Source organism: Pelodiscus sinensis, chromosome 1 (genome assembly GCF_052426305.1).
Source record: "Pelodiscus sinensis isolate ZL-2025 chromosome 1, ASM5242630v1, whole genome shotgun sequence".
NCBI classification, from domain to species: Eukaryota; Metazoa; Chordata; order Testudines; family Trionychidae; genus Pelodiscus; species Pelodiscus sinensis.
The window spans coordinates 137,322,546-137,349,283 of NC_143052.1; the positions used below are offsets into that span (position 1 = coordinate 137,322,546).

Sequence of the window (26,738 nt, forward strand, 5' to 3'; positions counted from 1 at the left end):
GGTTGGTATTCATCTGCAAATGATAGTTTCCCTGGGCTTGAACAATTTATAGGTGCTGGGGTCATGCTCAGAGGCTTGCTATGTAGAATATTATGTGGTAAATAAGTGCTGGGGACACACACATTGACTAAGAGGGAAAAAAACAGTCCATTCAATATATAAAACAGGATCCCATTGAGAAAATATATGTGAACATGAACCTAAAGACTATCATAATGCACAAAAACAAGGGAGGGGAAAATTAAGGCTTAGGGCAAGGTCAACCTTACAAGCAGCATTTTGTAACTTTTCAGAGCTTGACTTTGCAACATCAATGTTCATAAGAACATAAGAATGACCATACTGGGTCAAACCAAAGGTCCATCTAGCCCAGTAGCCTGTCTGCCAACAGTGGCCAGGACCAGGTGCCCTGGAAGGGGTGGACCGAAGACAATGATCAAGCGATTTGTCTTGTGCCATCCATCTCCAGCCTCTGACAAACAAAGGCCAGGGACACCATTTCTATCCCCTGGCTAATAGCTTTTTATGGACCTAACCTCCATGAAATTATCTAACTTCTCTTTAAACTCTGTTATAGTCCCAGCCTTCACAGCCTCCTCTGGCCAGGAGTTCCACAGGTTGACTATGCTCTGTGTGAAGAAGAACTTTCTTTCATTAGTTTTAAACCTGTTACCCATTAATTTCATTTGGTGTCCTCCAGTTCTTCTATTATGTGAACTAATAAATAACTTTTCTTTATTCACCCTCTCCACATCACTTATGATTTTATATACCTCTATCATATCCCCCATCAGTATCCTCTTTTCTAAGCTGAAAAGTCCCAGTCGCTTTAGCCTCTCTTCATATGGATCCCATTCCAAATCTCTAATAATTTTAGTTGCCCTTTTCTGAACCGTTTCCAAGGCCAAAATATCTTTTTTGAGGTGAGGAGACCACATCTGTACACAGTATTCAAGATGTGGGTGTACCATAGTTTTATACGGGGGTAGTAAGATATTCTGTGTTTTATTTTCTATCCCTTTCTTAATAATTCCTAACATCCTATTTGCCTTTTTGACCACCGCTGCACACTGTGTGGAAGTTTTCAGAGAACTATCCATGATAACTCCAAGATCTCTTTCCTGATTTATTGTAACGAAATTAGCCCCCATCATACTGTACATATAGTTGGGGTTATTTTTTCCAACGTGCGTTACTTATCCACTTTAAATTTCATTTGCCATTTTGTTGCCCAATCACTCAGTTTGGTGAGATCTTTTTGAAGTTCTTCACAGTCTGCTTCTGTCTTGACTATCTTAAACAGTTTAATATCATCTGCAAACTTTACCACCTCACTGCTTACCCCTTTCTCCAAATCATGTATCTTTTCATGTAGCTTTTTGTTTGTTTGTTTGTTTGTTTGTTTGTTTGTTTTAATGTCATTATAAGCCTTCTGCCAATTGTTGTCAATGGCAAAAAGGACTGGGTTCAATTATCAGATGGTTTTGTCTGAAAACTTAATGAGCAACACTGGCTTGAGCCACCTTGAAACCAGGGAAAATTAAATACCCTCTCCTCTCTGCCCCCATTCCTCTTTCCAAGCACTCCTAATAGTCAATATTTCCCTTCCCAAGCACTGAGTATGTTGTACAAACAATGACAATTTTACTGGGGTGGGCGAAGGGCATAGAATAAACTGGGAAAGCCCATAACGATTAATCAGCAATATCTGTCTGCGTTTATACAGGTTGCATTTCTGCAATAGGCACTTGCCTCCCCTATTCACTGTTAGTGGAGTTCAGAGTTTGGGTAGATCTGTCTCCAGCCCCCAAGTTTGCTGGTTTACTTCCAGCCTACCACCTAATCCAACAGTAGTAATCACAACTGTTATTACAAAGTAATAGAGATGTAGCCGTTTTAGTCTAGTGTAGCTGAAACAAAAAACAGGACAATGTAGCACTTTCAAGAATAACAAGATGGTTTATTAGATGATGAGCTTTCGTGGGCCAGGCACACTTCCTCAGATCAAATTGTGGAGGAAAATAGGCATGACCATATATACCAAAGGATACAATCAAAAAAAGTGATTTGTCCTTTTTATATGTGTTCACTTTTTTTGATTGTATCCCTTTCGTATATATGGTCATGCCTATTTTCTTCCACAATTTGATCTGAGGAAGTGGGTCTGGCCCACGAAAGCTCATCACCTAATAAATCATCTTGTTAGTCTTTAAAGTGCTACATAGTCCTGTTTTTTATTATTACAAGGGGCACTCACTAGAGTCCTTCAGCTATACTACTGGAATTTATTATAATTTTAATGAAGAGCCATCCTCACAGCCCTTCTTTATAAAATCTTTTGAGAACCACAAGCAGTATACAGGACTTCAAATGGAATCTGTGCTATCTAGGATATGCTACTAGAACAAAATAAGACCTAATTTCTTTTTTTTCTCTTGGGTTATTTACATCCTTGTCCAGACTTTCCTACTTGACAGTCAATGGCTTTGATCAGGGTGACCCTCCAGCCCAGTTAGTGTGGTTTTCTTGCCTTTCGTTATCTGACAGGAAAAATAATGTTTTTTTTTAAAATTGATTGCTCATGTCCATTCCAGGTAGGTGTGCGCACGCCACGTGCACAGATTGCCGGAGAGTTTCCCCTTAGTGGTACCCATCGGCTTTTTTGGACCCCATGGACCTGTCAGCAAGCCCAGGGGAGTGCCCCTTCTGTTGTTGGCTCCTCATACTCTGGGCCTCGGATGCCGCCTTCGGCTACACTGCTGCCTCGGACCTGGCACACTCCAACTGAAGGGAATCCCCCAGAGCCTTGCTGAAACGGGTTGGGGACCAGGGCCCTCTGGATCACCCAGTGCCATCCTAGGCAAGAGCATGAGACTTTTCATTCTCCCTGGACGAAGCCATTGGCTTGGTTTCTCCATCCATTCCATCAATGGTTTTCTGGGCCCACCAGGACCTGCTCAAGAGGTTGGCACAAAGTCTGGGAGGACAGCTCAAGTGGGTATTGGAGGACTCCAACCTAGGAGTGGACATCCTAAATGCAGAAGCCCCGTCTTGGATGGCCCTGGCAGTAAATAAAAGGGTGGGCAGGATCACAAAGACCCTTTGGTAGATGCCTGCCTCCATTCCCCCCACTGACAAGAGGGCTGAGCAGAGGTATATCTTCTCTGAGATGGGACATGAGTACCTCTCCTCTCACCCTCTCCCAGGATCAATTGCAGTACAGGCAGCCAACCACCAGAAGTGCCAGAGTCAGCCTGCACCTACTCCTGAAAATGAGGCCAAAAAGTTGGCCCTCTTGGGTCATAAGGCCTATACTTTGGGGGGGAGGGGTCTCCTGCTCAAGGCTGTGAATCAACAGGTGCTCCTAAGCAGGTACACCTTTCACTCCTGGTCAGCAGTGGACACATTTAAAGAACTGCCGCCCCAGAACTCCAGGCAGGAGTACAAGGCCCTGTCTGAGGAGAGAAAGGTTGTCCCTAGTGGCTATGCAGGCTGCCTTGGATGCCACAGCTGTACCATGGCAACTGGGCTGGTTTTGTGGCAGAGTGCCTAGCTCCACGTTTCTGGCATTCTGCCAGAAGACCAAAACACTATCCAGGATCTGTGATTCAAGGGCACAGGCCTCTTCTCTGACAGCAGCCTGGATGGGCTGAAGGACTCTAGAGCAAACCTTAAGTCCCTATGGATCCACACCCCATCCCCGCAGTGGTGTTCTCTTCCTGGGGCCCCCCGTCGCTCATTCCATAGGTAAACAGGTCCATCTTTTCTAGACGCAGTGGGCGTAACAACAACAGGAATGGCAAGCAGCCATCCCATCCCTTTTCCGACTTAAGGGCGGGCCCCTCCAATAAGCCGTAGGGCCCCAGGCTGAACCTTTGAAGGTCTGCTCGGGGACAGTATACCAGCCACTATACAATGGCCCTTTGCCAATTGGCTATCCTCTTTCCTCCGTGCCTGGTCAGCTATCACGACAGACTACTGGGTCTTATGCACAGTGAAAAGCAGATACTCCATCCCTTTCTGGTGCCACCCCCCTTCTCATCCTCTTACCCCATCCCTCCTCAGGGACCCCTCTCACAAGCATCTCCTTATATTAGAGTTGCAACAGTGTTACCTACCAGCCCTGTGCTCTTGGGGAGCCAGGGAGTGGCATTCATGGAAAACCATCCCAGCCTTTCCCTAGGCCTCTGTTAGAATCATACAAAGCAATGAAAAGGCCAGGGAAGACACACTTAAACTAATTAAGGAAACACCCCAGCCTCATCTGCATTGAAGATAGAACTCACTAGCATACAGAATGGAGACCAGCTCTTCCAAGGCAGGAACTGCAGTGAACTATGCAGAGAAGCACCACCTGATGGGAAATCTCTACTCCAGATGCTAATGAACTCAGGCCTGCTCACACCCAAATTAGTCATTATCAGACCAATTCTAGTAATGATCCTATTGATATCTAAAATACTGAAACTGCCTAGTTGCACTGGGAGCTCGTTCAAGGAACATCACCCATAACCAGGCGTGATCAGTCTCTATTGTCTCGCCTCTTTCTCTTTGAACTATTGTCCTATCCCTATAAAAACTCCTACCTTTGCCCAAGAAAACTGTTCTGATACTTGGATTTAAACTGCATCAGTTCCATTGAGACTTCTTCATCTCCTGTCTGATCGTCCTGGGGGCTCTGCTCTGCTTGTCTCCTTCCCTCTGGACCCTTGGCTACCATCATCATCTGGGAACCCCAATCAGTGCAAGGTCCACGGAGTGGTGAGGTCTCTCTCTCTCCCACCACCTACCTCTCTCTAAGCCTAGCCTCCTGACTCTGCCCCATGTAAACTGTTATATGGTTAGCTAGCCCTAACATTTGTAATCAGTTCCAATTTAGATTTAATATATAACTGTTTTGTGTGTTTGGCTCCCAAAATATATATAAATATAACTTTCATTGTTAAGCTGGTTGCTTCTCTCTCTGGGTATGTCTACACTACAAAGTTAGTTCGAACTAACTTTCATAGGCGCTACGCTAGCGCTCCGTTAGTTCGAATTTAAATCGAACTAACGGAGTGCTTAGTTCGAACTAGGTAATCCTCATTCCACGAGGATTAAGCCTAGTTTGAACTTACTAGTTCGAATTTAGGGGTGTGTAGACCCTTAATTCGAACTAGTGGGAGGCTAGCCCTTCTCAGGTTCCCCCTGGTGGCCTCTCTGGGCACAACCAGGAAAACTCTTCTCCTCTCCCCCAGCCCCGGACCCTTAAAGGGGTAGACTCTGGCCAGACAGCACTGGAGACAGACAGCCCTGCCAGCAGTGTCTACCCCTGACTGAGTGGCCCCACCATGAGCCAGGCAGCCAGTGGCAGCGAGCCGTCCCCTGCCCAGTCCCCGAGCAACCAGGGGCCAGCCAGGGGCCGTAGACGGCGCGCGGCCCCCTGGACTAGTGCGGAGGTCTTGGATCTCATTGAGATTTGGGGGCAGGCCCCCAATCTCCAAGATCTCCGCACTAGGAGGAGGAACGCGGCCATCTACGGCTGCATAGCGACTGCCATGGCCCACAAGGGACACAGGCGCACCCAAGAGCAGGTGTGAATTAAACTGAAGCAGCTGCGGAAGGGGTACGCCAGGGCCACCAGGGGCGGCGCCGCTGCAGGGGATGACACCTGCCCCTACTTCCCCGCCCTCCACCAACTCTTGGGGGGCAGGGCGGTCCGTGCCAGCCCAGGGACAGCGAGCCGGGACTGGAGGGCCCTGACCTGGGCGCACCGGAGGGGCCACCGCCAGCTGTTCCAGCAGGGTCGTCCAGGGAGACCGTACCGGGTAAGTAGTTTGAATTAAGTAGTTCGGGGGGGGAGGTGAGAGGGAGACCAGAGACCGCGCGTGGGCCATGCCTTCCACGGATCACGCAGACACCTGTGCACGTGCGAGCACGTGCCATGCCACCCTTGGGCAGGTGGCTCCAGCTGCGTGACACCCAGGGGCCATTGCCCAATAGGCACATGCTTGTGCAAAGAGACGTGACATGCTCCCGACCCCGGGGCAGGACCCAGCAGGATGATTTCCCTTCACATGTCCCCTCTACACGGAGGCAGGGGACATCGCCCCTCCCCCCCACCGCCCCGGCCACACTATACATGGCACAGGGACATGGGTGCAGTCTTGGGGCAGCTCCCAGTCCCGGGGAGAGCCAGACATCCTGACCATGGCCTCTGTACAAGCACAGCGGCTGTGACGGTGCAGGACATGGTCACCCTCACGTTGCGGAGTGGGGGAGGGGGCTGGGCATCATCCTCTGCGTCCCCAGGGAGAACTGACCCCTTCTCTTCTTTCTCTACAGATGCACCAGCTGCTCGTGCAGGGCGCACCACCCTGCCCGGGACACGCTCCCGCACCCGCGGCCTGCTCCGGACCGCCAGCACGGAGCAGGAGTACCGGGACCAGCACCTGGGGTCCTTGAGAGCCGTGCACCGCACACTGCAGGCCTGGATGCGGGAAGACCTGCAGGTCCGCCACGAGCTGCTGGCTGAGGTCCGAGGGCTGAGCACCAACCTGCAGCTCCTGCTGCAGAGCATGGTGCCCCGTGCTGGTCCTGTGCCTGCTGCCCCCCCAACTGCTGCCCCCCCCACCTCTTCCTTCTCAACCCCCACAACCTCTTCCTCAATGTCCACACCCCCCACCTCAACCTCTGCACCTTCCACCCCATCCCCCCGGGGACGCCGAGGCCCCCTCCCTTGCCGTGCTGGGAGGCGGTTGGCCCAGAGAGACCCCCACCCCTGATCCTTGAGTTTCCCCACCCCCTCCTTTCCCTTGCTTCCCCCTTTCAGCTCCCTCCTCCCAGTTTTCCCCCTCCCCTCTCCCACCCTCTCTCTTCCCCTCTCCCACCTCCTTTTCCCAGTTTCCCCGAGTTTTGTTAAATAAAGAGAGTTTCTAGTTTTGACCACACGTTATCTTTATTTTGTACATCAGGAAGAGGGGCTAGGGAAGGGTAAGTGGAAGGAGGTGAGGGAGGAATGGGGCACGAGCCCCCGATGGGAAGGACTGGGCTGGCTCTGCGGGCTTCTGGGGGTGGAAGCTCTCCTGCAGTCCCCCAATTGCCCCCTCTCCCCAGATGGCAGCCTGCGGCAAGTGCAGCCGGGCTGATGTCCGAGTGCTGTGATGTGCCCAGTGTGGGTACTCCGGGCACTCCAAGCCAGGACTGCTTTGCAAGCGGGGCACCCCTGAGAACTGTCTGTCCGGGGTGGGGGTCGGGTCCCTTTAAGCGCAGCCCTGGGCTAGCCTGAGACAGCATCTCCACGCTCTAAGTCCTCCTCTGATGCCCTGCCGGCACTGCTTCCGGCCATCCTTAAGCCCGGTTCAGGGTCCACTTAATGTGGACATGCTAGTTCGAATTAGCAAAATGCTAATTTGAACTAGTTTTTTAGTGTGGCTCCGTTAGTTCGAATTAGCGCTGTAGTGTAGACATACCCTCTTTCTTTCTCTTTTGCTCATTCTTCCTCAAGGGGTGTTGTTTTGGCTTCCCAATTCGCTCTTCAACAATGCTTCTTGTACCCAAGGTACAGATCTCTGTAGTGCCCAGAATCCTGTGGGGTTTGCTCATCGTGTGATTTACCAGTGAATGACTGTGGTGTGAAAGTGGGGATTAGATGCTGAACCTGCGGGCATATGAGGGTGGCAGCTTAAAGTGCTGTTTAATCCAGCCCACTGAGTCCAAAGGCTCATGAGGGTGCAGCGTGGCATTGCTGTTAACCCAGCCGGCTAAGTCCAGGGACATATGAGGGGTCTGCTTGTGAGTGCTGAGTACACAGTCCTTTCAGGTGTGCTCTGGTAGTAGGTGTGAGTGTCTGTTTGTGTTAAGCACAGACCTAGTTCCTGCAGGAGAGCTCCAGTGGGAGGGGGAATTGGCAGCAGGGAGAATTCAGCTCCATATGAGAGCACAAGTAAGCACAAGCAGCACATCGATAGAATTGATAACCTTCCCCAGTCCCATAAGAGTAACCCTGATAAATGAGCATACCCCAGAGTATTGGGCAAATCTGGTAACAACAGAGCTGTGGAAGAGGTCCCAGCAGACTTCAGGAGCAGCGGGTTCTACACCCTCTGTTTATTGATTCCAAAAGCCAAGGATGGGGTTTGTCCTATTTTGGTCCTGAGGGGCCTGAATGCCTTTATAATGAAGTCAAAATTCAAGATAGTGATGTTGGCTTCTATCATCCCTTCTCTAGCCAGGGAAGACTGGTATGCTACCCTCAGTCTCAAAGATATTTATTTCCACATCTTGATTTGCGGACCCTCACAGGCACTTCCTCCAGTGCATGGTGGGTTGGGTTCATTATCAGTTTACGGCCCTTCTCTTTCGCCTCTCTGCAGGCCCCGGGGTGTTCACCGAATGCATGGTAGTCATGGTTGTATTTCTGCGAAAAAGACGGGTTCAAGGTGTACCTGTATCTAGATGACTGGCTCAAAAGGGACTCTTCTCCCTCCCAGGTTCTAGCTCACATATCCCTAGTCAGAGAAACCTTCCTCAGATTAACCCTCGTTCTGAACAAGGCCAAATCTACTCTGACTCCCACTGAAAAGATAGAGTTTGTGGGGACCTGCCTCGACATGACAGTGGCCAGGGCTTCCCTGCCAGCAGCTCATTTCCTAGTAATAAAGGAAGCCGTCCCCCGTCACCACAGCCTGGTATTGCATGAGACAGCTAGGCTGTGTCTACAATGGGCCACTTATTCCGGAAAATCAGCTGCTTTTCCGGAATAAGCTGCGAGCTGTCTACACTGACCCTTGAATTTCCGGAAAAGCAACGATGCTCTACTGTACAAAATCAGCTGCTATTCTGGAAAAACTATTCTGCTCCCGCTCGGGCATAAGTCCTTATTCCGGAACACTGTTCCGGAAAAGGGCCGGTATAGACAGCGCAGTAGTCTTTTCCGGAAAAAAGCCCCGATCGCGAAAATGGTGATCGGGGCTCTTTTCCGGAAAAGCGCGTCTACATTGGCCACAGACGCTTTTCCGGAAAAGGGGCTTTTCCAGAAAAGCAGCCTGCCAATGTAGACACTCCTTTTCCGGAAAAACTGAAAACGGAATAGTATTCCGTTTTAAGCATTTCCGGAAATTCATGCCAGTGTAGACACAGCCCTAGGGTTTATGATGGCGTACACGTATGTGGTGCGGCATGTCAGGCTCAGGCTTTGTCCACTTCAGCTGTGGCTGGTGCAGGTTCGCATCCTGGCTTTTCAAATCATGGATATGATGATGATGGTGCCCAAGGACATGCTGAGGTCCCTTTACTGGTGGCTGGAGGAAGACATGGTCTGTGTAGGGATGCCATTCAGCAACCAGGAGTGGTGTGAGGCTGGCTGCAGCAGCTGGTGCCCAAGGTGGAAGGCGCAATCGGCGCCCCCTCCTGCACGGCCGTTAATGGCCCTTATGTCATCATCAGGCATCCGGGCCGGCGGCACCCTAGGCAACTGCCTGGTTTGACTAGGCTCACGGGCTGCCCCTGTCAGCAACTCTTCCCCATCCATCTAGTTGGTGACAGACATCTCCAACACAGGGTGGGGAGCCCACCGCGGAACTACAGACTCAAGGTATGTGGTCCCCTGCAGATCTGTCCCAGCATATCAATTTCAGGGGTCAGGGTCAGGGGCCCCGGTGGCCACTGCTGGCTCTGGGCTGGCTGGCTTGGAGCTGGCACAGGCACTGCGGCCAGGGTCTACCCCTTCAATGTCTCCAGGGCTGGGGGAGAGGAAAGTAAGTTTTCCTGGTTGTGCCCAGAGTGGCCACCAGGGCTTCCTGGGAAGGGTTGGAGGCCCCCTATTTCGAATTAAGTGTCTACATAGCACTTAATTTGAAATAGCTATTTCGAATTTGGCATTACTCCTTGTAGAATGAGGTTTACCAAATTCAAATTAAGCGCCTGTATAGACGCTATTAAAGTTAATTCAAAATAACTGCTGTTATTTCGAATTAACTTTGCAGTGTAGACATACCCTTAGAGAGTCTCTAATGGTATTTTGTAGGTTGTGTACAAAATTCAAAATGTTAGTTCCTGGAAGGAGGGTTAGCTCCCTCCCATTGCTGATTTACTAACTGCAGGGGACCCCTAACTTTGTGGCCATACATCAGTTCAAAGGGTGAGAATCCCAAACTGGGATTTGGGACATCTCTATAAGCAAATATAGCTGTTGCAAAGCCAGGTCCTAGTCATTGGAGCATTTGTTCACGAACTTGCATTTCATGGCTCGTAAGTCCCATTAAATCTTTCCAGTGGGCCATTTAATTGATGGTGATAGTAGGTAGCAATTAGGTGTTTCACCTCATGAGCTTCCCAGAGGTGTTTCATGGCCTCTGCCAGGAAATTAGTCCCTGAATCCGTGAGGATCTCTGAGAGACAACCTACCCTGGCAAAGATATCTGTTAATGCCTGGCACACATTCCTGGCCGTAGTGCTCCCTAGAGCAACTGCTTCAGGCCGTCAGATGGCAAAATCCACAAGGGTCAGTATGAACTGTTTCCCTCTTCAGGTCTTTTTAGGGAAAGGCCCCATAATTTCAATAGCTATATGCTGGAATGGGACCTCCATAATGGGGAGAGGCTGGAATAGTGCCTTGACCTGGTCTTGGGGCTTTCCCACCTGCTTGCACAGCTCACAAGCCCAGACATAGACAGACACCTCTTTGCCTACTTTGGTTCTGTTCACCTCAGCATGGCCACTAGGGTGATAATGAGCTAAGCTCAAGAGCTTTTCCCAGTACTTAGTTGGAACTACCAACTGTCTCTGAGGACTCCAGTCCTCCTTGTGCCCACCAGAACGAGACTCTCGGTATAAAAGTCCTCTTTCTACCACAAACCTGGATCCGTTAGAGCAGTGTTTCTCAATCACTGATATGAATACGCTTAAGGGTACTCAAGAGAATCTGGGGGGGTACGTCAACACTACTGAAATTTAGAGAAAACTGAATTTTTGTTTTAAGCTTTATAGTGTTTTATTATTTTTGAACTTTTTACACCCAAATATTTCATCGCCCACCTGGCTATGATTAAGTTGTTTAAACAAATGTGTTGCAATGGTAGAAAAAAATTGGGTGTCTGAAAACTGTAGGTATTGGGAGTACTTATAATTTTTTTTAAAGGGGTACATTATAAAAAAAAGGTTGAGAAACACTATGTTAGAAGAGCTGAGAGACGGTAGGTCCCTTCTGGCTGCCATCCAAGCTCCCTTGAGGCTGTCATCTGTTTGCTGTTCTGCCCAGAACTGCTCTCTCGATGCCGGAGATGTTGGTTCCTTGCTGGGTTGTGGACTTGCTCTTAGTCCCCCTGGAAGCGATGCAGGTGAGGTGGTGCATGACCACTTTCTGCGGGTGCACTGGGTTGCATTACAAGCTCATGTGGGGCCTCTTGCTCAGATTTATCTGCTGCTGCAGGCACCATGGCACCCTCTCTGGCTGGTTCCGATCCTGACACCAGCTGCTCCATCCATTCCAAATCATGGGCTGGTTCCATCTGGAGTTCAGGAACTGGATCCGCTGCTGCTGTTATAATCACTTGTCTGGGGTCTGGCTCTGTCACCCCATGTGCTGGGGTGTCTGGGTGTGCAGACTGGTCCCTGGTAGGTGGCTCAGGAACAGTTTTAGGTGTGGAGGCCTGCTTAGCCTTGCTGCAAGTGACCACTTCCACCTTCTTAACTTGGTTCACATGGCTGGCTAAGTCTTCCCCCACCAGCATAGGAATGGGGTAATCATCCTAGAAATGCAAAAGTCCAAGTTCCTGACCAGTCCTTGTACTTAACTGATAACTCGGTGGTAGGCAGATCAAAAGGGTCTGCCTTGAAAAGTTGAATGGTGACTAGGGCTTCTGGGTCAATGAGTTTGGGGTCCACTAGGAATTGGAGGATCAGTGACACCTGTGATCTAGTGTCCCTCCACATCACAATCCCCCTTCTGCCCACACTCACAGTCTCACTTTGTTATGGGGGTATCTGTGAGGCATCTGGGCCTGAGGTTTCTTGGGGTGACTCCAGAGTGATGAGCTGCAGTCTGTTGGTGCTCTTGGGACAATTGGCCTTTACATGCTCTGGTTCATTACATTTAAAACATCGCATGACTGGTGTATCACTTGAGTGAGGTGGGTGGCTGGAGGATGGGGTGGAAGGAGGAGAGGGCATCCATGGCCTCCCTTGAGGTAGATAGGGCCCTTCTCGCGAGGTGGATTCTTGGATGGTCCTCTGCTGTGGGATGCCATCTCTGGGTGTCCCTTCTGATACTTGCCTGGCTGTTAGTTTTATTTTCCTCCATTACTTCCATCCACCTGGCTCCTATATATCCCGCCTCTCTTATATCCTTAGGGTTCCCATCTCAGATATATCTCTGGAGCTCTAGGAGCTGTTCCATCTGCATCAGGAGATCTAGCTCTTCCATAGTCTTCACATTTGCTCCTGATACCCAGGCATCCCAGTTTCTTTTAATCTCATACACAATTTAGGGCCCTGTCGTATCCAGTTTCCACCGTAAGGTTCTGACGCAGTAACAGGCATGTTCAACGGTGAGCCCCATCTCAAGTCTGACCCTTCATTTAAAAAGTTCATAGTCATTCATGTTTCCCTGGGCATTTCAACTGCCACTTGTGTAGGGGTCTATTGAATTGTGATCTCAGCTCCACGCCATGTACTGATCTTCAGGGATGCTGTACCCAAGACAGGTTCTTTCAAAACTTTCTACAAAAACCTCTACATCAGTGCTCACCAGCCAGTAGATCAGGATCTACCAGTAGACCTTGGAGCTTCTGGATACATCTACACTGTGTCTAAATTGGGTTGATTTTGCACAAAAGCACCTGCTTTGGCGCAAAAACATGCTGCCTGTCTACACTGGCGGGGAGTTCTTGCCCAAGAACACTGACGTTCTAATGTGTGCAATCAGTGCTTCTTGCACAAGAACTATGATGCTCCCGCTCAGGAATAAGCCCTTTTGCACAACTGTTCTTGCGCAAGAGGCCAGTGTAGACAGGCAACATGAATTTCTTGCGCAAGAAAGCCCTATGGCTAAAATGCCCATCGGCGCTTTCTTGCGCAAGAAAGCGTCTACACTGGCACAGATGCTTTTGTGCAAAAGCACATCTCTTGTGCAAAAGCACATGCCAGTGTAGACGCTCGCTTGTGCAAATACTTTAACGCAAAAACTCTTGCGTTAAAAGTATTTGCGCAAAATCTTGCCAATGTAGACATAGCCCTACACTGTAGCATTCTTGCGGAAAAGCTTATGCAAATGAAGCTCGGGGTGGAATATCACCATGGTTCATTTGCATAATTAATTCCTCATATTTTCAGGAAGAACGGCTCTTGCGCAAGAGAGGGGTTTTGCACAAAAAGGAGCTGACTACACGGCTCTTTTTTGCACAAAAGCCTCTTGCGCAAAAACGGCTGCTCATTAATTATGCAAATGAAGCTTCATTTGCATCAGCTTTTCCGCCAGAAGGCTACAGTGGAGATGTAGTCTCTGACAGGTGATCCTGACTGGTTTGGTCAGGAAGCTATCAAGTGCTGGAACTTCAGTTGCCCTTCCACCCACTGTCATTCTGCTCCTGCCCTCTGCCTTGAAGCTGCTGCCCTGGGAGCCTCCTGCTTGCCGTGCAGGACTGGGGAGAAAGAAGTGGGGGCACAGATATCAGGGTGTCCCTCTTCCCCCCACTCTTGTACCCTGTCTTCACATAGAGAGAAGGGGATGGAGGGAGCTTAGCAATGCAAATCTCTGTAACACTGTGTGTATCTGTCATTCCCACAAATGCACACTGTCCTTTACTCTTATCTCCCAACTGAACACATTCATGGGGGGTTGTTGTTACTTCTGTTACTGCTTGAAAAGTGTGTTTTGGGGGGTTTTGACTGGTCTGTGCATTTCATCATTTTCATTTCTCTCTTGTGGCTAAATTTAATTCTTTGAGCAGTGAGTTCTAAAATGCCGAAACTGTCATGGCTGGAGTCATTATCCCTGTTGTAACTGTTGCTCCTGGACATGGCTGGCATGTCCCTGCAGCCCCTGAGAGAGGCAAAGTAGGGGGTTGCCACAGTCTGTCCTTGCCTGCAGACACCACTCCTGCAGCTCCCACTGATCAGTAATGGGGAACCGTGGTCAGTAGAAGCTGTGGGCTCGGTGCCTGTAGATGAGGGCAGCACATGGCGCCATTGAGCCATTGCTGTGCATGCCAGCTGCTTTCAGCAGTGGTGCAGGGCCAGGGCAGGAGTAAGCCTGCCTTAACCCCACTGCTCCACCACCCGGAAGCCCTCTCAGTTAAACAATGCCCAGCCAGAGCCTGCTTCCTGAACCTCCTCCTACACCCACCTCCTGCCCCAAAACTGAGTCCCCCCTTGCAATCAAACTCCTTCCCAGAGCTTGTACCCTGAAACCCCTCCTGGACCCCAATTCCCTGCCCTGGGCTAAGCCCAGAGCCCCTCCCACACTCCAAAACCCTTGGCCCTAGGCCAAAGCCTGCACCCTAATGCCCTACTCCAGCCTGGTGAAAGTGCGTGAGGGTGGGGAAGAAAGGGGGATGGAGTAAGCAGGGTGAGGCTTTGGAGCAGGGGAAGGGCCTCAGAGAAGAGGCGGGTAGGAAGTGGGGCAAGGGTATTTGGGTTTGAGGTAGATCTTACATTACACTTAAATTGAAAAAGTGATCTTGTGGTTAAAAAGGTTGGAGACCACTGGTCTACACCATCTCCTACCTGGTACATTTCCTGGGCTGTGGAGCATTAGTTGAAGCAGGGTGGTTAGTCAGTGAAGTTGGAGTGCTGCTAAGCTTTCTCCAGTTCAACTTCTAACCACTTTATCTCCACTTCTGCTTGTTTTTGCTTCATTTGTAGTAAGTACTCCATCTCTTCATTAGTTAGGGATCTTCCTGCCTTAAGGGCACTCTCTCACAAAGAAGACAGCGATGAGGGAGAAAAAGGGCTGCCATCCGCTGCTCCTGCCCCCGCAAGGGGTATGTCTAGACTGCAGAGTTTTGTTGGAAAAACAGCTGTTTTTCTGGAAAAAAAAACCTTAAGACCACACTGCAAGTACATTCTTTCGAGTAATTCCTCATTTAACACTATAGATTCGTTTCAGAAAACGATTGTGTTAAGTGAAAATGTGTTATGGGTCAATTTTCCCATTAAAAATAATGGAAAAGGTGGAGGTTGTGTTTCAAGTGGTGGTGTCTGTTGGGACCGGGACATAAGGTTGGGGGAGAAAGAGGGCTGGGTTACTGCAGGGTGGGGAGGTGTTCGGCTCTGGGGAAGGGAAGGGGAGGAGAGGGGAGGGGGATTGGGTTGGGAGTATGCCCCTCTGACGGGTCTGTTGGGACCCGCACTGCGTCTGCGGAGGGGGGTCGCTGGGGAATGTTGTGGTGAGTGGCGAATCCTCCGCCACTTTGCAGGGAGGAGGAGGAAGTCCCACTCAGCCGCCAGCAATGGGACAGATGGGAAAACCCAGCCACCGGCCTGCAAGTGGGGGTGGAGGAGAGGGGGTAAGGCATCCTGCGAGGGGGAGTCAGCAGGGAATGGCGTGGCGAGTGGCAAACCCTCCACCACATTGCAGGGAAGCAGGGGAAGCCCCACGCAGCAGCCACCAATGGACCAGCTGGGGAAATCGTGTTATTCCGGGGACAGTCATGTAATTAAAAAAACATTCCCTAAAAAAAATATCGTGCTATCGCAAAAACGTGTTAACCAGGCATGTGTTAAATGACGAATTACTGTAAATCGAAAGAACAGAGAGCTTTTTGCGCAATTGATAACCCTAATTTTACGAGGAAGAGCTCTTTCACAAAAGGTGTGCATGAACAGGGAAGAGGGAGTTCTTTCTCAAGAAGAGGAAAAAGCACAGGTGCCTTGTGGCCATTCTGTCCATAGTAATTACAGCTTACATGCAAGATAGCATCCAGGCAGTCTGGATGTTATCTTTTGAAAAAGCACATCACTTTTTCAATGCACTTTTGCACTCTTTTGTACACGTTTTTTGGAAGATCTCTTCTGAAAAAGCTTCTTGTGCAAGAAGCCTGTAGTCTAGACATAGCCCAGGTTACTTCCCCTTGGCCTCACAGAGACATTCTCCTGACCCCCCTCCTTGGGGTGTGAATCTTCCTTAGAGGTGGACATCTTGCCCTGACCTGAGGCTGTTTTCACCTCGGGGTGTTGCTTAGGGAGGGTTGTTTGCTCTAGGGCTACTCTGTCCAACCTCAAAAGCATGGACTGGGCTGTTTCCCTGCCCTATTGTAACCTAGCTATCCAGTTGCCCTGAAAGCTAGAGAAAAAAAAATCCTGTTTGGATTGGACTGTCTGGATTTACAGGGTTAATCTTCTCTATGCCTTTCCTCCAGGAAACAACAGAAAAGAAGGAAGAGGGGGAAAAAAACCCTCCAAAACTTGCAACCAGTCAAAAGAAAAACCTGTGTCTTTTTAAAATTCTGGGTTCTCAGAATGATCCTACACCACTGCTCACCATGTCACGGCTCAATTCCCCAACCTGGCACTTTGAGTGTAGATATGGGGGCCAGCTATCAGAATAAACTCTGTAAGAACCTGTCTCTGTAACTTCCAGAGACAAACTTGTCTGGTCTTGGTAAGGAAGATGATCGGTCGCTCCCACCACCCAAGTGTAATTAAAAAAAAAATCCTTTTCCGGGGAAGAGATCACTTGGGAATCTGCTCCCTGAGGCAAAGCTCTCCCCCCACTTCTCCAATCTCTGTTTTGCTTGGAGTTGGGAAAACAAACAGAGGGAAGACTCTCCTTAGCAGCTCCTGTTTATGACACAAACATTCAATCATTTTCATCATTCAACAAAGTTTTGAGGCACAGGAGTTTAGTAAAAGCAAATTTTGTTTTCCAGCCCTAGTAGAATGATATGAGTGAGGGTTAAAAAAGGTACAGTTCCTTGATAGGATGGATCAACATCCATGGACTTCAGCAGTTATTGTCACAGGAGGAGGGCAGTGCAGGAGTATAAAGGTCTGTCTTGCAAGGAGGGAACAGCTGTTCAGAGTTGGCAAGGAGGTGTATTGCGAGAGACTGGAGAATATGGTGAATCTGAAAATAGAGCAATAGCTATCCTTTGAGATTAAGTAGAAATGGTATTGAAATGGGGTTATTCCAGGCCACCTGCACTTGTATCATTCACCACAGATTCATAAATTCCCAGACCAGACTAGACCATTATGGCCACCTACATTGTGATATCTTTTACTCCAGGTTCTTCTGCTGTGTCAGTGAAGCCTGGATTGTGCCCACGTGTCCATGGAGGTAATACATGGGGACCTGGTGGGCACAGGGGATCGCCAAGATGTGAGCATCCAAGTCATGTCTCATCTGATGAGTCTGGCTCCAACTCGAAGGAAAGCAGGGGCCAGGGTCATCGGAATCCTTTTTGTGGCTACACCCTGTAGGGGCGATGCAGATTGCAAAGGAAGCTGGAAGTGCTGTGCTATTGAATGGTGTGAGCAAAAGTGTGTGAAACCTCTCATTAGACAGCCAAGTCAGCAACATGGTGTACAATTAAAACTAGCATTTTAAAAACATTTTCCAGTTTGTGTGTCCATGTGTTAAGAGACTTCATGTAGTTTCTGGAGTTCCAAGTTCTCTCATTAGCCCCAGTTTGGATGTAGAATGTGCATAGCAGTGCCAGCTACCAGAGCTGGCCTTATGATGAGGCGAACTGAGGTGGCCACCTCAGGTGCCAGACTGTGGGAGGGGGCACCCCTAGGACGAGAGAGTAGAAAATTGTGTCTGCTGCTCGCCCAAGTGAGAGGGGGTATGGGGGCGTCATTTGAGCTCCCCGCCTCAGGTGCCAAAATGTTGTGGGCTGGCTCTGCCACCTACACATACACACCCTCTTGTTACTCAGCTTTTCAGGGGACTGAAGGCAATCAGTGGATTGTGAGGTGTCTTTGTTTTGTAATTTAGACACTTGTTCAACCAAAAGCCTCAGTCTCACTATCTCATCAGGAAAAATGACTTTGGCCACTCCCATCCTGGGCCAGTTTGGAATCGTCTGCCTACAGCCAAAAAATTCTAAATCCTATTCCTCAGGAACTTGGACCAACTAGTTCTTACTATGAGACCTGCTATTACGCAGATCAGTTCCAGTTATATGATTTCTTTCTTCAAATTAGCAGTCACAAAAGGGGTTAAACATATCTCAAATACAAGTTTTCATGAGATTGTTCCAAGTACTCCAGAAGCAGTGGAGACACTGAAGGTAGCCTATACTAGCCCTATTTGGTCAGCTAACAGAATGGAAAGATACACACTCTAGCAGCACTGACACATGCCCAGCAGGAGCGGCCCTAGACTAGCTGCCAGCAACTAGCACCCTAGGCGAACCATGCAATCGGTGCCCCCACCTCCAAACCTTTCAATGATATTGCACCACCATTTGGCACCCTGTGGCATTCCTTTTAACTTGACGCCCTAGGTGACCGCCTAGTTTGCCTACATTGACGGGCCGTCCCTGATGCCCAGACAATATAGGTCATGGTGAGAACACACCACCTCCTGCATCTCATGTTCTTAGATTCAGCTCTTGTTAAGATAAAATCTACACATGATCAGTCCTGACCTATTTCAAACATTAGAGGGCAGCAGTGCACAGAGTGGAGCCCTTCAATGCAACCATACTACTGTAACCCCCAAGGAGATTACTTAGATTCCCGGGGCCTTGTCTGCTGGCAGCTCAGGGAGAGGCACTCTGAGTTTGCCTTGGCTCCCCCTCCCTACCAGGGCCAGAGTCTGCCGGGCAACCCATAGGGAGTGAGATGCCCCTCCCAGGGGGAAGGAGAGGCCATTGTTGGGGGGAGTCTGGAGCCAGCAGGGCAAGGGGAGGACTGGCTGTGTGGGAGCTAGTAAGCCCCAGGCCTGCATGCAGGTTCCCCCTGAGAACTGGCCTCTAGGGTCCTGAAGGCAGGATCCCTCAGCTGGGTTTTATGTCTCCACCGCTGATTCCCAGTTTGTGGAGTTTGCTGGGAGGCTTCCCCAGCCAGGCTGAGTTGGCTCCAGATCCTTGGGTGAGACCAGTCACCGCATGGTCAGCTCGGCTCTAGCAGCGAGTTCAGGGCTGCTGCCTGCTGTGTGGGTCTGAATGCTGGGCTAGGAGGTTATAGTTTGAATTTTGGTGCCGTTGTGTGGCCTGCACCTTGAGCCCGGCACCCCTTCGCGGTGAGGGGAAATTCTAGGACGGAAGCAGCCTGACTCCTGCCTGAAGAGGATCCCTGAGAAGAGAGCAGCCCCTCTGCAGTCACTGAGTCATCTCTCAACCTGAGGCTCATTCATGGAGTGTGTGAGTGCACCAATTTTTAGTTAGGCAGGCAGGGAATCTGTTTGGGGATTTTATTACCTGCTGCATATTAAACCTGTGGAGGGATTTACTGCCTTCTCCCATGTGTGAGTCCTTTGGGCTGTACTGGACCTAGTCAGCCCCACTGCTAAACCACTGCAGAGAAGGATTGTGTGGTCAACAGTCATCAAGGGCCCCAACAAAGTACTCGTACCAACGGGGCACTGATCTTACAGTTGCTGGGCACCGGTGACCCTAAAAATAGTGTTTTGCCCTGTTCTGTTCTATTTGTCTCCTGTTTAATATAATTGCGTTTATTATAGTGTATGTGTTTGTGCTATTGTCTGGGAGTCTCCAACTATCTGGCAAATACGTGGGGATTACCCTGGGCTAGAATTTTCCTCCCAAGCTGCCCTGGTGACCCTGCCAGGAAGGAGTGAGGGGGGTGGAGGCACCGCCAAATAAATCCATCAGAAAAAATAGAGTGGGTGGCGGGATCCAGAAGAACCCAGACCTATCCATCAAAACCTGTAAGGAGATTGGCTTTAAAGAAGGTAACCAGGTGGAGAGGGGGCGCTACACTACAGTAAAACCGCTGTTATCTGGCATGCACGGGAATTAGGTCCTGCTGATTTTTTGAAATTTCTGGATCGGGGGGGGGGGGGGGGGGGGGGGAGGGACGACAGCTGTGTGGAGCCTAAGGAGGAGAGGGGAAGTCCTGCAGGGGCCAGGATGTGACCTGCTGGGGGGGGGGGGGGGAGGCACGAGCCACAGGACCAGGTGGCCTGCCAGGGGGAGGAGGGGCAGGAAAACCTCGAGGGGGCTGACCTGTGGGAGAGGGCCAGGAGGCGCAGGGGGAGGGGGGCTACCAAGGGGGCCACGAGCCATAGGGCTGCCAGGAACCACAGGGGGCTGACCTGCTGAGGAGGAGGCCAGGAGGCAAGGGGGAGGCGAGGAGGAAGCGGCCATGAGAGTGCCAGGCTGCCCGAAGCTGCGGGAGGGCCAGGATGCAGTCTGGCAGCCATAGCAGCCGTTCGCCCCTCCCCCAGATATGTGCTGCACATGCGACTTAAAGAGCCAGTTTCCTTCCCCTACCCCCCAGCTCAGAAATTTGTCGATTTCTAAAGTTTTCCGGCTAGTTAAGTGCCGCATAGCACAGGTTTTACTGTATTTGGAAGTTTGTCTGAAAAGTTATCATTTGCTTTGGTTTTTAATTTGTGGGGTGTCCTTTCACTCTGTGAAAAGACCAGTTTTCAGCCATGGAGTTTCAGAAGGGTTAATGTGAATTTATATAATTATTAATATTTTACAAAATTATTTGTCAATTTATTAACAGAAAGTTATAGTAAAAAGATTACAAATAATGGAGAACACGGCATAAAATCAGAGGAACATTTTCTCTTAGCATTTTCAGACATAATGAATTCACATCACCTCTGCAATAGATCTAATGGGTTCAGACGTGCTCCTTCAACACTGACCTATCTAGTCCATCACCAATTCAGTTAATCCAGGCTGTAGTGCAGCTCCAGCCACCTCTGTCTTTTCACATGATCATTCTCATAATGAAGATAATTAACAGCTTCCACCAAGTTGTTCAGAGAGAGGCTGGCAAAAGTTATTGTCCCCATTTTATAGACTGGGAATCAGAGCAGGTAAGGGCCTGAATTAGCGAGATGATGAGCACCCATAGTTGTCAGTCTTCTGATGGCAGAAAACCAAACACCCTTTCCCTCAAACCTCTGCCCCAGCCTTCTCTGAGGCCTCACCCCTGCTCACTCCATTTCCCCCCACCCATTGATTGCCCTCTCCCACCCTCATTTGCTTACGCTTTTCATTGGGCTGGGCAGGGGGTTGGGATGTAGGAGAGTGTGAGGGGTGAGGTATTCAGGAGTCTCGTGGTACCAGGCAGCTTGTCCCTCTGGCTCTTAGGTTCATAGTCTGCATAGCTACCGTGGGCTATGGGTTTTGGCCAGTGGGAGCTGGTGCTTGGAGCCCCCTGACCTTGGGTTTAAGAATAGGAGGGACATGTCAGCTACTCCTGGGAGCTGCATGGAGCCAGGGCAGACAGAAAATCTGCTATAGGACTTCTGTGCCTCTCTCTGTCTGTACTTCTAGCCTACTTCAGCTGTGCTGACTGGAGCTGTCAGGGTTCCTTTTCAATTGTTGCATCTGGTAAAACACTGGACACCTGGCATCCCTATCCACAGGCCGAGATGGAGTTTTTGGATCTCAGCATCTTTGAGAACAAGGCCACATTGATTTGCCCAAGGTGCCTGTGGGAAGATTTCCACTCCCAGAGAGCAGAACTCAGAAATCTGCTCTTGAAGCCCTCCCCTCTAATCAACAGACAACAGTGGCACTCTTCGGCAGAGATACATGGGTTCCTATCACCGTTAAATACAGCTGCTTGCTCCCATAACTCCTTGAAGATAACGTCCTCGCAGCATCCCCTTAGCCACTCCCAAAGGGAACAATTCACCCCATCTTATGCCCAGCCCTCACTTCATGGAGACTGAGCTCCTGCCTACAACCTTCAGTTCTGCCTCTTTTCCTGGAGCTGTTCTGAACCACATGCCTGTCAGGCTCCTGCTCATTTCTGTACTGATCTAATGCCACTTGGCACTCTCTCTGCTGAAAGAGTCAGGAACCAGCAGCAGGGGCAAGCAATGAACTCAGGTCTGGTAATGAGACAGGCCAATACATGGCCCTCCTTGCAAGAGTCATAACACAACCTGCCTATCCTCAGCCAGAAATGTTTTCTTCCCTGAGTGCCTCCCATTGGCCATCTCAGAGGCTTAGCTATTAGCATGGGTGGCAGGTTATGTAGCCAAGGAAAGGCACCTTTCCCAAAAGACTGGGGTGGTCCTGCTCACCCGTGCTCCAGCCAGCTCAGAAGGCTGCGGGCATGTGGCTCCCTGGGGCTGCATGGCTGCCCAGTTGCTCGGGGGGCCAGAGCCATGCAGCTGCCCAGGGGGTTACAGCGGGCCCAGGGCTGCATAGCTGCTCTGGTGGTTGGAGTAGAGCCAGGGTAGCTGCCCAGTTGCTCTGGCTGTCCTGACCAGAATGAGACCAGGTTAGCATGGCTTCCTGGCTGCTCTGGGGACCCGGGTGGATTGAGGAGGGGGGTTCCTGGCTGCTGCAGGGGTTCAGAAGGAATCCAGGGCTGCCCAACTGCTCCAGGGTTGCAGTGGGAGATTCTACACTTGGGCAGGGGCCAGTGGCCATGCTGCAGGAGTGAGAGGGGTGATGCTAGGCAAGGGTTTGTGACCTACAAGAAGTCTTATCTTCTTTATATTCCTGGAAACAAAATAGGAGAGGGAATAAAACTCAGGAGCTGCCTTTTCTCCACCCTGTTAAATTATAACACACAAATAGGAATGAAAGTAACACAGAAAGCAAAATACCCATAGGAATTTAACAGCAATACACTACAAAACTAATTTGAAATGCTATAACAAAAATATAGGACGATGTAGCACTTTAAAGACTAACAGGATGGTTTAATAGGTGCTGAGCTTTCGTGGGCCAGACCCACTTCCTCAGATCAGTCTTTAAAGTGCTACATAGTCCTGTATTTTATTTCAGCTACACCAGACTAACACGGCTACATTTCTCTCACTATTGAAATGCTATGTACTTCTAAGTTCTAATGCTTCTGTGATAAAGCTGATGTCACTGGAAGGTGGCCTCTTCAGCCTGGATTTATTTGTGCATCATATTCTAAAGTGAAACAAAAGAAAAAGGGTAAGTGCTACTTAATTACAAACCCATCAGTATGAAATAAGACTCAGTCTTAGGGTCACAGAGATCTATATATTCACAGAGCTGTGGATTTCTGCATCATATCTCCATTACAGTCCCATTTATTGCTTATAGGGCTCTCAAAAAGGTTTGCAGGTACTATGGGTGATGGACATTGTTATAAAAGCCTGGCTAGATAGATTACGTTTATGTGACTGATTTTGGGTGCCTCCATTCTGAAGTTCCCATATCAAAGAATCTAGTTATGTGTTGGAAACATGAAAATTTGTGGTCACTTTTTAAAATGTTGACCTTAATGTCTCATGGAAAGTGGGCAACATGTTCCTTTGGTTAGCATAGAATCCTGGAATGTAGAACACACGCACAGAGAGGGATTAAGGTATCCTATAATCAGGGAATGGATAGGGGGGAGAGGACTTTGTGAATAAGATGGGAAAGAGCATTGGAGGCTCAGGGAAAGAGCAAGATTTACTTACAGTGCAAGTCTTCAATTTCCATATTATCTTGGGAGTTGCTGGATCCCTCTGTAATGAAAAAAACCACCAGATAGTCACATCTCTGGGATTCCCTTCACTAAAGGCTTCAATAAGAAATTCAAAGGTCTGGATCAGCTGAACACGACACTGTAGGGGACCACTAAGCTGCCAGAGCCAGGTTGCAGGAGCTTCAGCCTACCCCATGTCACTCACATGCTGCTCAGAGCAGCTTTCTGAACACTGAGGTGAGGAGAGAAAAGGGGTGGGAGGGAAAGGCTTCTGATGCTGCCCCTGCCCTCAGTACAATCTTGCAGCTCCCATTGGCTGCTTTTCAGCCAATGGAAGCTGCCTGTTTGCAGGAGAGGAAGCACATGAAGTACCCAACCCCCTGCATGCTTACAGAGTGTGGAGCAGGGCTGGGCAAAAGATGATCTGTGGGCTAGATCTGGCCTGCAAGAGCCTCAGCAGGCTCCCTGCCTAGCACTCAGGAAAGCCGGCTACAGGTGTGTTTGTGAACGTGGAGGGCCTAGAGGGAAGGGAGAGGCTTCTCAAGCTGCCCCTGCCCCCAGCAGCCCCCATTGTCTGGTGTTAGCCAATAGCAGCTGCCTGCTTGCAGGACAGGCAGCATGTGAAGTGCCCCTCCTCCCTTGGGCTCAAAGCATTTAGTTCAGAGCAGTAAACGTGGCTTCTGTAGATCCCCTGAGCACGTATAGGGGCTGGAAGGCAGGTACTCTGGCTAAGGAACCTGCTAGGCTGCTGGCTGGAGCCAGGTACGGTCTCCCAGTCAGAGCCTGCCTCTGGCACCCCAGCCCCTGTCTCCTCCACCCCTCTTCCCCCCTTCTACCATCCTATCCCATGTACCCCAAACCTTCTACACCCCAGCTCCAGTCTCTGTACACCTTCCCAGACACTGCATCCCCACCTACACCCCTCCTCAGGTCACTATCCAGACCTTGCACCCCAGTCTGCTGTCCCTGTGTCAACCCAAATCCCTGCACCCTGTCCTGCACTCCTGCCCCAGGTCACAGGCCCTGCACTCCCTCCTCTTACATCCTTCCCCTGGGCCAGAATCCTCTCCTCCCAGACTCTCCTCAAACCCCCCTCCCAGACTCTGCACCTCAATCCCCTCTCCCAGGTCACAACCAAAACCCTGCACCAGGTCACACTCCCCTCCCAGATCCTGCACCCCCTCTTCATCCAGTCCATTGCCCTAGGTCATGATCACCTCCTCACCCAAACTCCCTCCCAGATCCTATACCCCAGTCCCTTACCCCAAGCTCCCTTCTGCACCCAACCTCCAGCCTAGACCCCCACACCTCCATTAATATAATGGAAGAGTGCGGCCCTCAACCACTTACCAAATTCTTGGAGTGGCCCCCTTATAAAAAATTATTGCCTATCTCCTAGTTTGGAGCCACAAATGGCACCTGCAGCTGTTGCAGGGATATGGAAGCTGGGCTTCTGGCCGAGAGCTGCCCAGGTAAGCACCTTCTACTCAGAGCCTGCCTTTGGCACCTCAGCCCCTCCATCTCCCAACCCTCTGCCTCCCTTCTGGACCCTACCCTCTCCCAAACCCTGTAACCTCCTGCATGTAATTCTGCACCCTAGCCTCCTGCCCCAGGTCACAACCCCCTCCTTCACCCCAACTCCTGCACAGATCCCATATACCGTCCTGCATTGCAATCTTTAACCCTAAGATCCCTCTGCACCCAACCTCCATCTCAGACCCCACACCTCATCCATTAATATCATGGAAGAGTGTGACCCATGACCACTTATTAAATTCCTGGAGTGGCCCCTCATCAAAAATTATTGCCTGCCCCTGCTGCAGTACCTGGGAAAGTGGATGGAAATGAGAAGAAGCCCGAGGGAAGACTAAAGTGACCCAAGTGTAGAGAATGGAGATTAGGGATGCCCTGAAAAAGGCTAGACAGGAGTTTTTTGTTCACAGTACAGTAAACTTCCGATAATCTGGCACCTTTAGGACCCAGGGGGTGCCGGATTATCAGATATGTCAGACTATCGGAAGGGGGAGCTATGAGGGGTCTAGAGTGGTGTGGGGGGATGCCACCCCAGATTCCTCATAGCCCCCCCCCTTCTGATAGCCCAGCTCTGCCCTAGGCGTCCCCAATTCAGCTGCTGCTGGTCAGTTTCAGCAGCAGCTGAATTGGGACGCCTATGGCAGAGCAGCTGGGGTGCTGCCAGGTTGGTCCGGTAGCGCTGCCCCTTGGCGCTGCGAGATCAAACCCGGCAGCACCCCAGTTGCTCTTGGGGACACCTGGGGCAGAGCAGCTAGGGTGCTGCTGGGTTGGTCACGCAGCGCCAAGGGGTGGCGCTACCGGACCAACCCGGCAGCACCCCAGCTGTCCCCGATTCAGCCGCCGCTGAAACTGACCAGCGGCTGACTCCGGGAAGCCCGAGGCAGAGCTTCTCTGCCCCTGATTTCCTGGAGTCAGCCGCTGGTCAGTTTCAGCGGTGGCTGAATCGGGGACAGCTGGGGTGCTGCCGGGTTGGTCCCACAGCGCCGAGGGGCAGCGCTACGGGACCTACTGGCAGCACTCCAGCTGCTCTGCCCCCGGCTTCCCCGATTCACCCTCTGGTCAGTTTCAGCAGAGGCTGAATCGGGGAAGCCGGGGGCAGAGAAGCTCCAATGGTCCGGATGCACGGAGTACTTCCGGGTTCCTGATGGTGCTGGACCATCAGGAGTGCCGGACCATCAGATGCCAGACCAATGGAGTTTTACTGTAGTTAGGATTTCCCATCTGGTTTGAATAAGCAACCATGCAAGGAACCAGCTGCCAGATAGGAGGACTCTAACCCATCCAAGGCTGCTACAACCCCTGTCTCTTTCCACCCACCCAAATCAACCTCTGATGCAGAGAGAACCTCAAATTCACTCCACTGGAGTTCAAATAACCTCCATCTAGGGACTATTTATCTGGACGTTAGAGCAGTGGTTCTCAAACTTTTTGGCCCGTGGACCACCTGGCTCAAAGCAAACCTCTCCACAGACAACCGGTTATGAATTGAAACTCACCGCTAATTACACACCAGCCATTTTGCTAGTGCTGCAGCTGGGGAGAATGGTTTAATTTAAGTTATTAAACAGATAAACTAACATGAGAATGTTAAAACACATTATCAAACTTCATTTTAAATAAAGTAAAATATTAATTTATGTCCAATACAAAAGGTTCCCAAGCTGTCTTTA

General features: G+C 50.2%; 1 protein-coding gene across 8 annotated transcripts in view; it reads right to left on the minus strand.

Moving 5' to 3' along the window:
- Positions 1–20,590: 20,590 nt before the first annotated feature.
- The window catches only part of LOC149525642 (uncharacterized), a 34,329-nt gene continuing 28,181 nt past the window's right edge, over positions 20,591–26,738 (minus strand). For 7 of the 8 annotated variants that reach the window (XM_089771793.1, XM_089771790.1, XM_089771791.1 and 4 more), the window contains 2 exons: positions 23,528–23,575; positions 20,591–23,009 (listed from right to left, as the gene is read on the minus strand). In XM_089771793.1, the coding sequence (XP_089627919.1) occupies positions 23,008–23,009; positions 23,528–23,575 (50 nt within the window). In that variant the 3' untranslated portion in view covers positions 20,591–23,007. Of the gene's footprint in view, positions 23,010–23,527; positions 23,576–26,564; positions 26,602–26,738 lie in introns of all 8 variants that reach the window. The other variant, XR_016347512.1, reaches the window with a different exon arrangement.